Source organism: Eleutherodactylus coqui, chromosome 3 (assembly GCF_035609145.1).
Source record: "Eleutherodactylus coqui strain aEleCoq1 chromosome 3, aEleCoq1.hap1, whole genome shotgun sequence".
Taxonomy (NCBI): domain Eukaryota; kingdom Metazoa; phylum Chordata; class Amphibia; order Anura; family Eleutherodactylidae; genus Eleutherodactylus; species Eleutherodactylus coqui.
In genome coordinates, this window is record NC_089839.1 from 9,791,547 (window position 1) to 9,808,463 (window position 16,917).

At 45.6% G+C, this 16,917-nt stretch overlaps 1 protein-coding gene across 2 annotated transcripts in view; it reads left to right on the plus strand.

Annotated features, from left to right (window-relative positions):
- Positions 1-16,917, plus strand: part of TOGARAM2 (TOG array regulator of axonemal microtubules 2) — a 49,688-nt gene that overhangs the window by 29,148 nt on the left and 3,623 nt on the right. For both annotated transcript variants that reach the window (XM_066595108.1, XM_066595109.1), the window contains exons 9-17: positions 73-202; positions 1,656-1,826; positions 5,316-5,454; positions 5,902-6,007; positions 10,663-10,898; positions 11,038-11,196; positions 12,391-12,508; positions 14,433-14,536; positions 16,194-16,404. In XM_066595108.1, the coding sequence (XP_066451205.1) occupies positions 73-202; positions 1,656-1,826; positions 5,316-5,454; positions 5,902-6,007; positions 10,663-10,898; positions 11,038-11,196; positions 12,391-12,508; positions 14,433-14,536; positions 16,194-16,404 (1,374 nt within the window). The remainder of the gene's footprint in view (positions 1-72; positions 203-1,655; positions 1,827-5,315; positions 5,455-5,901; positions 6,008-10,662; positions 10,899-11,037; positions 11,197-12,390; positions 12,509-14,432; positions 14,537-16,193; positions 16,405-16,917) is intronic.

The window sequence follows — 16,917 nt, forward strand, 5'->3', positions numbered from 1 at the left end:
CTGCCCTTTACTTTAGCTGAATAATTGTTGTTTAAGCAAATTTTTAAAAATCAGCGATACAATTTATTTTAGATCATCTTCACTATATCAAAGTCTGCGCAAGACAAGATGAGACAAAAGCAGCAGGAGATAGAAAATATCCGAAATGAAAAAAGGAGAAGCCAACAGCAGCTGTGGAACAGACAAGGAGGAGATCCTGGAGGTCAGTGTAAGGATGAGAAACTGTGCATGCATCAGATTATATATAGTGATATGGAGCATTCTGGGGTATTATTGTATCTTGTCACCACCAGGAAGTACTGGTGGAGACAACAGTGACAGGCAGGTAACGCCCCCTGCAGCTGATTGGCTGCACAGCTGGCTGGTGTTCAGGTCCTGCAAGGCCACTGAGGTTCTCCCACAGCAGGAGAATTGAGAGCGTCGGTGGGGGCAGGACATGCAGAGCATCCAGAGGCAGTGTTGGCAGCGGAGGACAGCGGCTAATGCTGGAGCAGGGAAGACAGCAGCTAAGTGGTGGAGCGCCAGCATCGGGAGCACATGCACACGATGCTGAGCCATCGTTGCCAGGGAAGAACAACGGGAAACGTGGGAGTGGTGGCACAGGATGCAGAGGCTACGCCGGCAGGAGAGGACAGCGGCAAGCGTGCGAGCACATTGACAGTCAGCGGCGGCAGGACATGGACACTGAGAGTCGCCAGGAGAGGCACAGGCGTCCAATATCCCCGAAGTGCTGGTGCGCCGCCAAGAGACACACAATGCCAGTGCCGTTAGGACAGCCGGATCAGTGAGGCCGTGGAGGCAGTGTCGGCTACCGGTTGCCATGGGGAGATGGTAGGGACACGGCTGCAGCGAGCACACTCTTAGCAGCTGCGTGTGTAGAGATTGTTGCCTTGGCTGGACAGTTAGGGTAAGGGGTTAGTGTTCATGTTAGGCATAGATTATTTATGCTAAATGCTTGCATGTTACCCCTGTAACATGGAAGTATTTACCGCTAATAATCTACGCCTAACATGAACACTAACCCCTTACCCTAACCGTCCAGTCCAGGCAACAATCTCTACACACGCAGCTGCTAGGACCTCACAGAAGTCACCCAATCGGGAGCTAGGGGTGTGACAGGGGCGTTCCCCCATGCAAGCCCTGTCAAACCCCTAGCTTCCGGTGGTGACAAGATACAATAATACCGCGTGCTAGTACAACCTGAGTATCTCCTGCATATAATTATATACGTACAGCTGGTATAAGTTCTACATCTCCCGTATATAGTGATATGGACCAGGATGGTATAAGTCATACATCTCCTGTATATGGTGATATGGAGCATGCTGGTATAACCTGGCTATCTCCTGTATATAATTATATATGTAAAGCTGGTATAATTATACGTCCTCTATATAGTGATATGGAGCATGCTGGTATAACCGGGGAATCTCCTGTATATAATTATATATGTACAGCTGGTATAAGTTATACATCTCCTGTATATAATGATATGGAGCATGCTGATATAACCTGGGTATCTCCTGTATATAATTATATATGTACAGCTGGTATAATTATACGTCCTCTATATAGTGATATGGAGCATGATGGTATAAGTCATACATCTCCTGTAAATGGTGATATATTATGTATATTTATTATCTCATATTTAGGGTCCATCACATCATTCAGTCTCAGTGGGATTAGCACAGTTCCTCTCACTTTGGAAAGTAGACAAGGAGGACACAATATAAACCTGAATAAATGGGTGAGCCGACCGTCTTTGCCCAGCATCCCCACTGTGAACCAGGATGCAGCCAACAGTGATCATCGCCATTCGTCAGGTACGTGTCTGCTAAAAGTCCATGAAAATCACATATATAAAACCGTGTTATTTTATGTGTCTTGTCTGTGTTATTGTATTACTAAAAATGTAAAATTATAGGCATCATTTATCAAAACTGTCTGACAGGAAGACAGTCCCTGTTGCCCATAGCAACCAATCATTTCTGGCTTTCATTTCTGACAGTGTAGTATAATAAAAGTAAATTTCTCTTTGGTTACTATGGGCAACAAGGACAGTCTCCTTGTTAGACAGTTGTGAATTACGTGCAGTTTACAGTGAGGTACCAACAAAAGGAGACGGATGAACTGGAGAGGCCGGAGTCATATTTGGATATTTGAGATATATATATATATATATATCTCCACCATCAGGGCTTCCTTCTCCCCCTCTCTCACTCCCCCTCTTCCTCTCTCTCCCTCTCCCTCTTCTCATTGGGAGTCATCACACCTTCTGTTTTCATGTCCCTGGGAATTTCTTGGTTCTGAGGACATTACTTTATAAGGGTGCTGTATATCTCAGGCACTCCGTCTTATGTTAACCCTTTCCAATCCACTGTCTGACGTCTGAAGACATTATGATTTAAGGCTGTACAGCTCTGATGTTGGAAGACGTCTGTCGAAGTTCTCTTACTGTATTTTGCCAGCCTCTCTGCTGTTGGAGCCTATCCAACATGTCCCCTTATGCAGTACTGGCTTTAGCCAGCAGATAGCCCCGTTGTATAACAGCAGAAAAAGAGTAAGCCCCCTAGGAAAACCAGGATACAAATTGGATTGGAAAAGGTTAACAGCCCTTATGGTTCCTGATGAGTTGTAGGTCCAACTGAAACATGTCAAACCGCCTGAACCTCCTCAATTATTTGCACAGTCGGATCCCTCCTAGGAGTCTCACCATGCTTTGATCTCTGAGACACTACTTAGAGTTCTTTATATTTCCTTTTTTTTGACCACATCCAGTCTTCTGCTCTGCCGTCAGATATATGTTCTTCGCCTACCCCAGCTGGCCCAATCCACTAAACAGGCGATATCCACATCCTTCACAGCTCCGGGTTATCCCTGGGTTCTGGCTTTACTGCCTACAGGGTTCATTTCGGTTAAATCAGATAAGTCCCATTCCGCATTAGAAGTTTAATTTTCGCAGGGTAGTAACTGAAAAGGCAACGAGGACCGGATCCTAGGGGTCTCTAGTTATTATCAGCCTCATATTATAGGAGTTGTATTACTTTAGGCCTAGTGCCCACGGCCGTGACGGGCATCGCAAGCGGAACTCCGCAGCAGAGTCCGTGACGGCGCCCCCCCAGAGACCCCATACTCACCTCTGGATCCGCTGCCCAAGGTCCCACATCCCGTGACGGCAGTGTCATGAGACGCCCCGGTAGCGTCATATGTCACTCCCATAGTGTCACATGATGCGCCGGCAGTGTCATATGACGCGGGCGTTTGTGGGCGGGGAAGCGTTTTCACGATATCTACGGCTTTGCTACAGCGGAAGATAGCATGACGGACGGCTTCCATCGACTGCAATGGAGGCCATGCGCGCGTACGCCTGTGGCAAATAGAACATGCCATGGGTGATTACGGGTGATTTCATGGGGCGGAATTCCACGGTGGAATTCGGCACCGTGAGCATTGCACTATTAGATTCTATAGAACCTAATAGCTGCCAGGCAACGCCCATCAGGATCATGGGAATTGGGCCTGATGGATTTCTCTCTTCTGGAAAGACTTCACTGTAATACCTAATTCCCACGGGCGGATTTCCACCAGCGCCTTACAGTCCACCTTGATCCACATTTGTGGTTTCTCATCTGTTTTGTTAGTCTTTAGCCCATGGTTTTTAGATAAACATTTAATAAAGATTGATTTTTAGGGTACTTTTTCTTTGAATGGAGTTATATATAGTGAGCAAGCTGGCACAATCCTGTCAGAGCTTACATCTAATTCTTCTACAATTTGTGGTAATTGTAGTCTTCTTATACATAGGAGGCAGTATTATAGTAGTTATATTCTTGTACATAGGGGGCAGTATTATAGTAGTTATATTCTTGTATACAGAGGACAGTATTATAGTAGTTATATTCTTGTACATGGGGGGCAGTATTATAGTAGTAATATTCTTGTACATAGGGGGCAGTATTATAGTAGTTATATTCTTGTACATAGGGGGCAGTATTATAGTAGTTATATTCTTGTACAGAGGGGGCAGTATTATAGTAGTTATATTCTTGTACAGAGGGGGCAGTATTATAGTAGTTATATTCTTGTACATAGGGGGCAGTATTATAGTAGTTATATTCTTGTACATTGGGGGCAGTATTATAGTAGTTATATTCTTGTACATAGGAGTAGTATTATAGTAGTTATATTCTTGTACATAGGAGGCAGTATTATAGTAGTTCTATTCTTGTACATAGGGGGCAGTATTATAGTAGTTATATTCTTGTATATAGGGGCAATATTATAGTAGTTATATTCTTGTACATAGGGGGCAGTATTATAGTAGTTATATTCTTGTACATAGGAGCAGTATTATAGTAGTTATATTCTTGTACATAGGGGGCAGTATTATAGTAGTTATATTCTTGTACATAGGGGGCAGTATTATAGTAGTTATATTCTTGTACATAGGGGGCAGTATTATAGTAGTTATATTCTTGTACATAGGGAGCAGTATTATAGTAGTTATTTTCTTGTACATAGGAGGCAGTATTATAGTAGTTATATTCTTGTATACAGAGGACAGTATTATAGTAGTTATATTCTTGTACATGGGGGGCAGTATTATAGTAGTAATATTCTTGTACATAGGGGGCAGTATTATAGTAGTTATATTCTTGTACATAGGGGGCAGTATTATAGTAGTTATATTCTTGTACATAGGAGGCAGTATTATAGTAGTTATATTCTTGTACATAGGGGGCAGTATTATAGTAGTTATATTCTTGTACAGAGGGGGCAGTATTATAGTAGTTATATTCTTGTACAGAGGGGGCAGTATTATAGTAGTTATATTCTTGTACAGAGGGGGCAGTATTATAGTAGTTATATTCTCATACATAGGAGGCAGTATTATAGTAGTTATATTCTCATACATAGGAGGCAGTATTATAGTAGTTATATTCTTGTACATAGGAGGCAGTATTATAGTAGTTATATTCTTATACATAGGAGGCAGTATTATAGTAGTTATATTCTTGTACATAGTGAGCAGTATTATAGTAGTTATAGTCTTGTACATAGGGGACAGTATTATAGTAGTTATATTCTTGTACATAGGGAGCAGTATTATAGTAGTTATATTCTTGTACATAGGAGGCAGTATTATAGTAGTTATATTCTTGTACATAGGGGGCAGTATTATAGTAGTTATATTCTTGTACAGAGGGGGCAGTATTATAGTAGTTATATTCTTGTTCATGTATTTTGTTCATGTTTCTGGATAACAGAAGGTTAGTAGATATCTAAGAAGCTTTTTTTTCTCTTTTATACAGCATATTCTTTACCTGCCACTTTCCTGGACTGCTTTGACTGGGATTCAGATTCTGAGAATGGGGGTCCCGGTATGGCGCCCATGTCTCATCCAGAGCAGGGGTTGTTGGAGGCTCTGAAGTGGCTTAATCAGAAAGACTGGTGAGATCTCTTATAAATTATGTCATTTCACCTTTCCTAATGTTGCACTGATTTTCATTTAAATCAAATCTTTTTTCTCCAACCACATCCAGAGCTGCATTTAAAATTTTGCAGCAGCATAAAATCGGTCATCAGTGCCTTACAGTTTAGTGTCCTTCTGGTGATGGAGGGAAATCTTAGGGTGAGGGGTCCCAAGCGCAAGACTTCGCTCTGTGAGGTTTATATACCTAATAAGGTGTTAACCACAGAACGATGTAAGGTGTAGTTCAGCGATGGCAGCAATAACAGAGGAAGCAGCTTACTTCTCCTCTGACATCGGTGAAATAGAAGTCCCTATAAGGGCGGTTTGGGATATAAACCTCATAGAGAGGAAGGTCAGACGGAACATCCATAGGTTGCTGTCAGATTGTTCTGGATTCTCCGTGTAATGCTGATGTCATCCTGCAGGGAGCAGAAGGAGAAGGGTCTGCTGAGCATGCGGTGCCTGGCATCCTGGCACCCCGAGGTCCTCTTCTCCAGACTCCATGATGTCAGTACAGCGGTAACCAGGGAGGTAAGTTGTTTGGGAGAGGAAAGCATATCGGCCCGTAAGTAAAAGTGCATGACAATGTGCGTGAGATGCACGGACGAAAAAAACGTGACCATGCGTGACGATACGCCGTTCCACACCTCAGTAAAACGAGTTTTATATGCTGTATTTTACCATATGTTCACTTGAACCCGGTCTAGCTCCTTCATAACCGCCCAATAGTACACTTATGTCAGGCAATCATGAAATGTGTATTGAGTGGGATCGGGAGACAAGTCCGCTCCAAAGCCAGCGGCTATCAGCTGCTTCTGACAGCCACCAGTAACTGCCAGGATCAGAGTTGGCTCCGATCGAAGCACTAAACTGTTAGACGGTCAGTGGGAGGGGTGACCTCTTACTGCGTCCTATTGGCACCTCCCACAATGCTATCGGGGATGTCGATGGGCTAGCATGGCAGCCTGGCGCCTATGGAAGGCTCCCAAGGCTCCTATGCATAGATGAATATAAAGCCATCCCGTGGACTAAATAAACATGAGAAAAACTATTAAACTTTTTTTTAAACAGTAAAAAATAAAAAAAACATTAAAGGAAAAAAGAGACCTTTTTTTCCTTAAAAAAAAGCTGAGCATAAGTGTACATAAGTCTCCCAAAAAATTTGAATAAAAAGTGATCAAAAAGACATAAGTTTTCCAGTTGTTACTAATAAAAACTATACGTCATAACTCAAAAAAACGAGCCCTCACAAATCGCTGGGAAAAAAAAAGTTACGTGTCTCAGAATACGGCGACAGAAAGCAATTTTTGTTTAACAAAAAATGTATTTTCATTTTAAAAATAGAGAAACCTTAAACTACTGACCCACAGAAGAAAGTTCATTTGTCATTTTTAGTGTACTTTGAACAGTGGAAAAACTAAACCGCCCAAAAAATGGTGCGATAGCATTTTTAATTTTTTTTTCCCTGCTTAAAAAATTGTTAAAAGTTTTTTCTGTACGTCCTTTAGTACTTTAAATGGTACCATTACAAGATGACTCGACTTGCAAAAAAAAACAAACAACACAATCTCATCCGGTTGGTTCTGGTGCTAAGGGATGTCCCAATGTCATGTGAGACCCCCCTGAGCGACGGCAGACGATGTGTGTGTGATGCCTTCACAGCTCCTACAAGGCTTCGTTATCCACGTTCTGTCAGTTTACGAGGTCTCCGTGAACGTGGCTGCACCGCACACACCGGATGGCTTCCATCTCCCAATAACATGGCCAACAGTGGACTCTGAAAGGTCCAGAAAAGGTGATGTCTGTACTGATTTGATTGGTGACATCCCCCCACCAGACCCCACTGTCAGCTCTACACCTGGTGCCCCCCCCCCACCAGACCCTGTTGTTAGCTCTACATCTGGTGACATCCCACCCACCAGACCCCGTTGTCAGCTCTACACCTGGTGACATCCCTTCACCAGACCCTGTTGTTAACACTATACCTGGTAACATCCCTTCACCAGACACCGTTGTCAGCTCTGTACCCGTTGACATCCCCCCGCGAGACCCCATTGTCAGCTCTACACATGGTGACATCCCCCCACCAGACCCCATTGTCAGCTCTACACCTGGTGACATCCCCACCACTAGACCCCGTTGTCAGCTCTACACCTGGTGACATCCCTTCACCAGACCCAGTTGTCTGCTCTACACCTGGTGACATCCCTTCACCAGACCCCGTTGTCAGCTCTACACCTAGTGATATCCCACGCCAGACCCCATTGTCAGCTCTACACCTGGTGGCATCTCCTCCCAACCGACCCCGTTGTCAGTTCTACACCTGGTAAAACCCCCTCCGCCCCCACCAGACCCCGTTGTCAGCTCTACACCTGGTGACATCCCACCACCAGACCCCGTTGTCAGCTCTACACCTGGTGACATCCTACCACCAGACCTCATTGTCAGCTCTACACCTGGTGACATCCCCCCACCAGACCCCTTTCTCAGCTCTACACCTGGTGACATCCCCCCACCAGACCCCTTTGTCAGCTCTACACCTGGTGACATCCCCCCACCAGACCCCGTTGTCAGCTCTACACCTTGTGACATCCCTTCACCAGACCCAGTTGTCTGCCCTACACCTGGTGACATCCCTTCACCAGACCCAGTTGTCTGCTCTACACCTGGTGACATCCCTTCACCAGACCCAGTTGTCTACTCTACACCTGGTGACATCCCTTCACCAGACCCCGTTGTCTGCTCTACACCTGGTGACATCCCTTCACCAGACCCCGTTGTCAGCTCTACACCTAGTGATATCCCACTGCCAGACCCCATTGTCAGCTCTACACCTGGTGGCATCTCCTCCCAGCCAACCCCGTTGTCAGCTCTACACCTGGTAACACCCCCTCCACCCCCACCAGACCCCGTTGTCAGCTCTACACCTGGTAACACCCCCTCCACCCCCACCAGACCCCGTTGTCAGCTCTACACCTGGTGACATCCCCCCACCAGACCCCGTTGTCAGCTCTACACCTGGTGACATCCCCCCACCAGACCCCGTTGTCAGCTTTACACCTGGTGACATCCCACCACCAGACCTCATTGTCAGCTCTACACCTGGTGACATCCCACCACCAGACCTCATTGTCAGCTCTACACCCGGTGACATCCCACCACCAGACCCAGTTGTCAACTCTACACCCGGTGACATCCCACCACCAGACCCCGTTGTCAACTCTACACCTGGTGACATCCCACCACCAGACCCCGTTGTCAGCTCTGCACCTGGTGACATCCCCCCACCAGACCCTGTTGTCAGCTCTACACATGGGGGCATCTGATGGTTTCTGTACTGGGATCTCCTGTGGGATCCTCTCCTTTATGTCTAATGCTCACACCTCACCTGACAGCACTGGACTGCTAGTTGGCCAATGCTTTTGTCAACATAATGTATGAGCTCTGCAGGTATTGAAGTTTTATTTTTAGGAGTTATCATGCATCTAAATTTGTGCTTCGATCACACTTTTAGCCATTGAAATAATTTGTAAGCATTTTTTATGAAAAATAACACTTTGACACAAAAGTGCCTGGAGGCGCCTGTGTGTATATAAAGTGCTGAGTGGCATTTTTGCAATGTGCAAGCTGTCTGTTCTCTGACTATATATGAGTGTGGGGGGATTAGGATGATTTTTTTTAATTTTGTAATTTAGGATTTATCTGTACATGTCAAAAAATGTGAAGATTGTCCGGTTACTGAAAGCAGAGAATGTCCTGAAATCCCTGGCAGTGAAAGGGTTAAAGGCGGCAGTCTACTTTGGACAGCCCATCTTTATTGGAAAGATTCCCCAGTGATCAGCTGATCACAGGGCGTCTTGCTGCTGTAATTCTCAGTGATCAGATATAGATTTGAGGGAACCAGGCATTGAGTATTTGATTTCCCTGCAGAGCCCCCACAGGGAAAATGCAGTATTACACAGATCCCATTGAAATGAATGGGCTGTCTGTGTAATGTATGGACATGTCAGGTCCTCCATAGATAGACATACTCTTAGTAGCCACTGAGGTCCTGAATAGTTCACTTACTTTATAGTTAAGCATGGATTTTCTGAATCAGACATTTCATAGAAATGTAACCCTTCAATACGCCAAATCTATGTGAATGTTTCCCCTCCTTGATGCACCACCATGCAACATTAGCAATCTGTACAAAAAAGCAGAATCGGGATGGGTTATATGCAGGAAAGCATGCCCCCACTCAATTTCTTATTTCTTGGGCTTCAGTTTTTGTAAATTGTAGAAACCCTTTGAACTAATATGACCAGTATAACATAATGGCAACAGGTGGCCTTTAAGAAAAGTTGAAGATGATGCAATAGTTCAAAAGTAACTTGAATAAGGTTAAATAAGGCACAACTCTCTAATGCAGGGGCACCCTACTATGAGGCGATTCTGAGCCTGCCACCTCAGGCGGCAGTCTGCAGGACCTCAGAGGGGCGGAGCTAGTGTCGCCACCCGGCCAGTATTTCTTGTCGGCCATATTAACGGCAGCTCCGGTCAGGCGACTGTCACACTGTAATCAGTCTGTGACCCCCTGACTTCTCCCCTCAGAATCTGAGTTCTTGTATGCAGACCCTGGCCTATACACAGTGCAGATGCTGGGGTAAAAAGTTCAAGAGTCAAAGACTGATTACAATGCGGTTGGAGCTACTAACAGGGTGAGTGCAATGATTTTAGGGTTGCTGCCCAGCTGGAGGTCCATGATCACTATTACTACTTTGGCCACTATTGAAACTGGGGTCACCAATATTGTGGCCACTATGGGGATCACTATTAATACTAGGGCTGTATGGGGGACACTATTACTACTGGGGCCACTATTTATAATGGGGCCCCTAATGAGGTCACTATTACTACCGGGGCTATTAAGGGTGTCACTGTTACTATTGGGACCACTAAGGGGATACTTACTATTGGGACCACTATGGGAGTGCTATTATTCTAATCTCTTCAGACAAGTTTCAGTGGTTCAAAAATGTGCTGGGTATCTTGTGTTCTGATGCTTTCAATTCCTGTAAAATGAGTGGGAGTTTTTTCGGGGGGGGGGGGGGGGCGCCATTTTACACTTCACCTCAGACAGCATAAAGGCTCGGAACGTTCCTGCTCCGATGAGCATTTGAATGAACTGCAATGTTTACCATCAGGTTAGCAATCTACGGTCCAAAGTCTCCCGTCACGCCATCAAGACCCTGGGTGACCTGTTCAAAGCCCTCCGAAGAAATATGGACCAAGAAGTCGAAGAGATCAGCCGGGTTCTGCTCCACAAGATTGGGGATTCTAACGATTTCATTCGCGAGGAGTCAGATAAGTCTCTTGGAGTCATGGTGGAATACGTCAGCGCATCCAAGGTCCTCTCGGCGCTGATTACTGGGGGCATCAGGTGAGTGCAGCATCTACAGCAGGACACATCTCTAGACTAGTTGCTGATAAACCATTGGCTTCATTCACAGTAGAAGAGAAATGCACAACTGAAAGTGACCCTCTAGTTTTCCTCTATCTTGTCCGGTTTTTTTCCGTAGCCATCGGAACAGCTCAGTGAGAAAGTGTGCGGCGAAACATCTCCTGACTGTGGTGGAACAGCTGAGGGCAGAAAAACTTCTGTTGGGGCCTAGAGAGAGCACAGACGCCTTCCTCAGGACCCTTATTAAACTGATGCATGACGCACAGCAAGACACCAGGTATCCTACACTGATTATACTCTGATTAATCACTGCGTTAGGAATTAGCAGGTTGGCCCATCTTTTCAGGAAATCATGGCTTTCAGATGTTAGGGAACAGATTCTACAAGGTGGTGAACACCCTCTATGCTCATCTTGCCCCATACCCGCTGCAGCAGCTCCATCAGTTGGCGCACATTTTGCGGATAAGTGGGAGCAGATCTCACAGCCCTTTCAAGCATATTCCATAGGGTTACAGTTCGGTGAGTTTAGGGGTCATGGCAGTGTGGAGAATTCATTGTCACGTTACTTCAACCACTCCCTAGTAATCCAAGCTCAATGACATGAAGTGTTGTCCTGTTGAAAGATGGCGCTGTGGTCGGGGAAGACTTCCTGAAGATATGGGTGCACATGGTCAGCTCACAAGTCCCTGTTGCATTCTACATTAAAGGATTGTGGTATGATGACCAACGGTCCTAGGCCATGCCAGGAAAATGCTCCCCAGACCATGGTACCACTACCGGCCTGTTGAAGCCCAATGGTACACCTATGGGATATGGCCTCATGCTGTTTACACCAGATGCTGACCCGACCATCCATCTGGTTCAGCAGTAAATGGGACACATCACTGCAGACAAACTTCTGCAACGTATCCAAGGTCCATTAATGTGTTTCCTGGGCGCATGCAAGGCATTATTGGGGATAATGTGTGGTCATCAGGTGAACTCTTTTTGGTTTTCGACTTTTGAACTTTAGTTAACTCAATGTGTGCGGCATGGTTATTATGTAAATTTCCCTGCTGTTGTACTGCTGGGTCAGTTGGTCTACTGTGGCACGTTGTAGCTGAGACGCCAGATGTGCCATCCAACACTTGCTTCTAGAATCAACCACACGTGGCCTGCCGCTGTGTAATCTTCGGTCATATATGTCTGTCTGGGGTTCAACTAGTCTTGGTACACTCCGTTTGTTTCAGAAGTTCTGGCACCATACCTCCTGGCACCGTCACACAATCTGCTTGATGTCAAAGTCGCCATGTTTAGCCATGACAGCCAAAAGTTGTCATCTGCTGGACAGCAGAGAGGTCAGCACATTATGAGAGCAGATCGTGACGGGGCCACCAAGTGGTACTGACGTCACGCACCAGCTGTTCCTAATGCAGTGATCACTCAGTGTAATTCTATAATGGCATCTTACCATAACATTTTACTGTTCTAGGTTCTATGGAAGACGGATGTTCAGCCTAGTAATGACTCACCCTAAATTCGAACAGCAGATGGAACGCTTGATCCCATCACATGACCTGCGTGAACTTATCACCACTGTTAAACAGAAAGTACGTAAGCTTGTGAACCTCGGCCAGCAAACTCCAAATCTCTCCAGTTATGTTAGAGATGTTGTTGCTTAACTTCTTCTACCTTCTATTACCGTCCACTGATGCTCCCTGGTTGTGGGCCGTCATGCGGCTGTCATTGCAGGAATGCTCTCATAGTTACCAACTTTATGAAATCTTCTACCACGGAATGTAAGAGTGCAGTGGAAATTTTGGGGGGCATAATCACGCATCTCTTTTCCACAAGCCACACCCTTCTCACAGGCCACACCTCCTCCTGGTAGTGCAGTACCCTGGCACCACACGCACAGTAAGGGGGCATTCACATGGGCGACTGCAATATCGGTCCGAGAAACTCGAACCAAGGTAGCACTCTTAAACCTATGATTTTTTTTGCTGCAGTACGATGTGTTTTGCAAGAAAAACCCATTGCATCTCTGCAACATGCAATTTTTTTAATGTGCGGCAAAATCACATGATGTCACAATTTCAAGAGAGTGCGATGCACTTTTATTTTGCTGCCATAGGGAATGCTGAGCAATTCTGAAACACTGGGGTCTCAGTCAGACGAGCTAATTTTTTTCATGCATGTTAGGCGCGTTTTCAAAACGCATCTATTAGAACCAATGCTTTGTAATGTAAGCGGTCACATGTCCGTTATTTAGAAGTGGAAAAAAATCGCACCTGTAAAAGATAAGGATGTGTGAGTTCCAACGCACGTCGATGTCTGACTATATCGCAATTGGTCAGATATTGCGCATCAAAATCATCCATGCGAATGCACCGTAGGGCCGTATTTCCACAGCTGATATTCTTGTGCGAGTTTTGTGCGTTTCAAGAGCCACAAAATTCACACAGAAATACAACCTATTGTTTTAAATGGGCCTATTTATTTGCATGTGTGATTCTTCTCTTGCAGCATGTTAACTCGCACGTTATCTCCTATGGGCAAGTTAAAAAAAATTTAAAATCACATTGCACCCGTGTACGTGCGAGTGGGATGCTTTTTTTTAAACATTTTTCTATTGAAACACGTGATTTTCGTGGGCTGGTAAAATGCTCATGAAAATTGCATGTTGGCTTCTGCGGCACCTAGAAGACTTGCTAACTCTTCCCGGAGTCCTGGAGGATTCCCCATTTTCCCAGATGTTCCAGAAGAGTTAGAAAATCTTGGCAGTCTGTTGTCTGCTACCAAAGTACGCACAGAAGGCGATGGGTTTACGAGGGCAGCCGCACACATCTATCTCTCATGGACTCTCATGCATGACATGGCATAAGTCAGTGGAGGGGGCAGAGAAAAAGCAGCTAAATGAGTTTGTACCGCGGCAGCACCATGAAGGGCTGCCTGGTCCCTACTGTGCTGCAGTAAGTATCCAAATCCACCGGGACCGCAAGAATCATCAAAAACCGTGGCCTAACTGAAAATTTAATCTGAGCCATAAAATGGTGCCCTAGCCTAACCCCCTATACCCCCCAACAGTAACCCACCCATCACATCCTACATTAATTCAGACTTGGTAACCCCTGCCTGCGCGGCCATGTCATACCACGTTCCTCCTAGCCGTTGCCCATTCCACTCTCAGCGGAGTAGAGCATGAGTATTATGGGGGCTGCGTGAGACCACCGTCAGCCAAATGATTGTTTGTTCTGTAGCTATCTATATGTATCAGCTGCCCATACACAGGAATGTCAGATATGGAAAGAAGAGAGAAGGTAGGTAATTTATACGTAGGCAGTTCCCCATATCCTCCAAAACGGCTGACTATGGGAACAACTTCCTGTCTCTAGAAGGAAGAGCAGCTCTGGAGCACAGACTGCTGCTCTGACAAGTGAAACACTGTGTACAGAAATATTCATGGACTCGTGTAAAACACGATTTTAGGCACTTATGGACTTGATTGTAAACCAAAAATTCTACTTTTTGCAGGAAGTAAGTGACAGCGTCTCAGACGTTCCATCTGCCCGGAGTCAGCGGCCTCTACAGAGGAGCAGCGTTGTGAGGGCCCAGGAATCTCCTGAGTCAGACCAGAGGTGAGCTCAGAGTTTTACTTAACCAAATGGATGTTCTGAGGTTTCATGCCTGTTCAAAACTGCTGCCAGACTCGTCTCCTGCAATACTCTGTGCTGCAGTGTATTACTGCTTAGTATCTCTTTTTTACCTCTGTTGTTCCTCCTGGATCTTAAGTGCCCCTCCCCCCCCACCCTTTCTCCCCGAAAGATATTATACATATTCTATAAGACAACTTTTATAACATGGCGGGCTTAGATACATTGGGCAGATCTAGTATACCTCTAAATAAAGCACTCACCATATAATAGTCAGATACCACCTCTACAAAGTGATAGTGATTACAGTGCGGTTACCTCCAGTGATAGCGATTACAATGCAATTACCTCCAGCGATCACAGATGGCGTCTTTTCTGGAGTCGTCCATTGTAATATTTCTTCTCTATCTCAGCCCAGACTATATGAAGAATTCTTCCAACCACGACTCGTCTCTGCATACTTTCCCCATCCTGCTAGTACTCCTAAATGAACCTCTCAGTAACCTCCCCCCCATAGTACTAGTACCCCCTCTGTAGCCCAACAAAGTGATAGTGCCTCATGAACAATTTTTTTAAATGACTGCCACTGCAGTGGGAAAAAAACTGTCTCCTTCCTTCTGGAATCAACTCCTTTCCTGAGTGCAGCAGCCCAGCAAACAGCTGATTGGCAGGGGTCCAGAGTGGAAAAACCTTGCAAATCTGCTACTGATGGACTATCCTGAGGATAGGTCATCAAAAGCTCATAATTTGACAATGCCTTTAATTCTTGCTATGGGATTCTCATCTTTATGAACGCCCATAGTATATGTGAGTTGAAGAGTCTCGTCATGGTTGGTACAAGGAAGGCTTTGCATGGCATTGGCATCCCCACATCCCTTCTAAACCTACTAAAAGTCATGCATCAGGGCACATCCGCCAAGGTCCGTATCAACAGTTCAACCTCTGCTAGTTGTGAGACCTCGTCTGGTGTTCGACAAGGTTGGCTCTCACACTCTTCTGCAAGGCCATGGACTTGAGCGTATTGTCCAATGTAATGGGGTCACTCTTCTGGAGTACCACTTCACCGACCTAGTCTACGCCGACGATGTTGCACTCTTAGACGTCACATCTAATCTGAGACACTCATTGGAACAGTTCGATTCTGAGGTGTCCTGTCTTGGGCTTCACATCTCCTGGCACGGGTCTTGAGTCAATCACAAAAACAATAACAAGGCGACGACTTGAACTTTTTGGTTATGTTGCACGCTTGTCAGAAGCTGTCCCGGCCCACTGTGCTCTAACCACAGCAATGGAAAGAGGGGGTAAAATCGAGAGACGACCCCCCCCCCCCCCTGCCGGATGGTGGAGGCCTTCTGATCTTCCGCGGCGCTTGTGGGTGCAACAGATAGACAACGGTACTTCCTCCAACATCTACACTGAATGGAACACTGCTCTCAGTCGTGGTCATTCTAGATCGGCGCTACGGACCATCGTTGTCCAACATGATAACTAACTATAGTATATGTAAAAATGATGGCAGCTGTATAGATAGAACTAGCACAAACCAAGCTAACAGTGAGTTGACATCGCTGTGATGATGTAATTTTGATATAATGGTATTATAACGCTACTTGTATATATTATTGTATAATTATTTCTTTAGCCCAAACCGGCTTGGAGAGATGGAATCAGCGCCTCAAGAGTCCCCGGTCCCTCGACGGCAGCCTGTCCGTGCTGCGGAGGTGACGGAGCAACTAAAGGAGCTCACTCAGCTACTTACAGCCAAGGAATACCAGAACAAAATGGACGGGGTGACGCTTCTACTGGAGCACTGCAAGAATAACGTCAAGTTTGTCACTTCCAACATTAACCAGGTGAGTGGCCAAAAGCCAATAAAGAAGATCCACAGATCATATTGTGTTCATCATCAAGTATCAGCGGCCCGTGTGTTCTGTATCTGTGAACATGACAAAAAAATGTCATTGATGTAACCATCCGAAATATGGATGTCTATACACGGCTGCCACCATAATGACCCCAGAGCAGCACTATACACTATGGTGACAGAAGTATTGGGATGCACATACAAGGTGATGAAATCGGGTGTTGGCCGCCTTCGGCCTCAATGGCTGTGGTAACCCTGCTTGGCCGCTTTCCACCAAATTCCCATAGATGTGGCTTTGCCACCATTTTTGAAAGAGCTTCAGATAGTGATGCGGGGCATGACTGGTATGTTGGGCGCACGAATACGGCATTCTAGTTCATCCCAAAGACGCTCGATGGGATTGAGGTCCGGACTTTGGGCTAATAAAGTGTGGAAACGTCCTGCTCCTCCACACTGCGTGCCGTATGATATGGTGCTTGGTCATGTTGGTGGAGCTGTACCA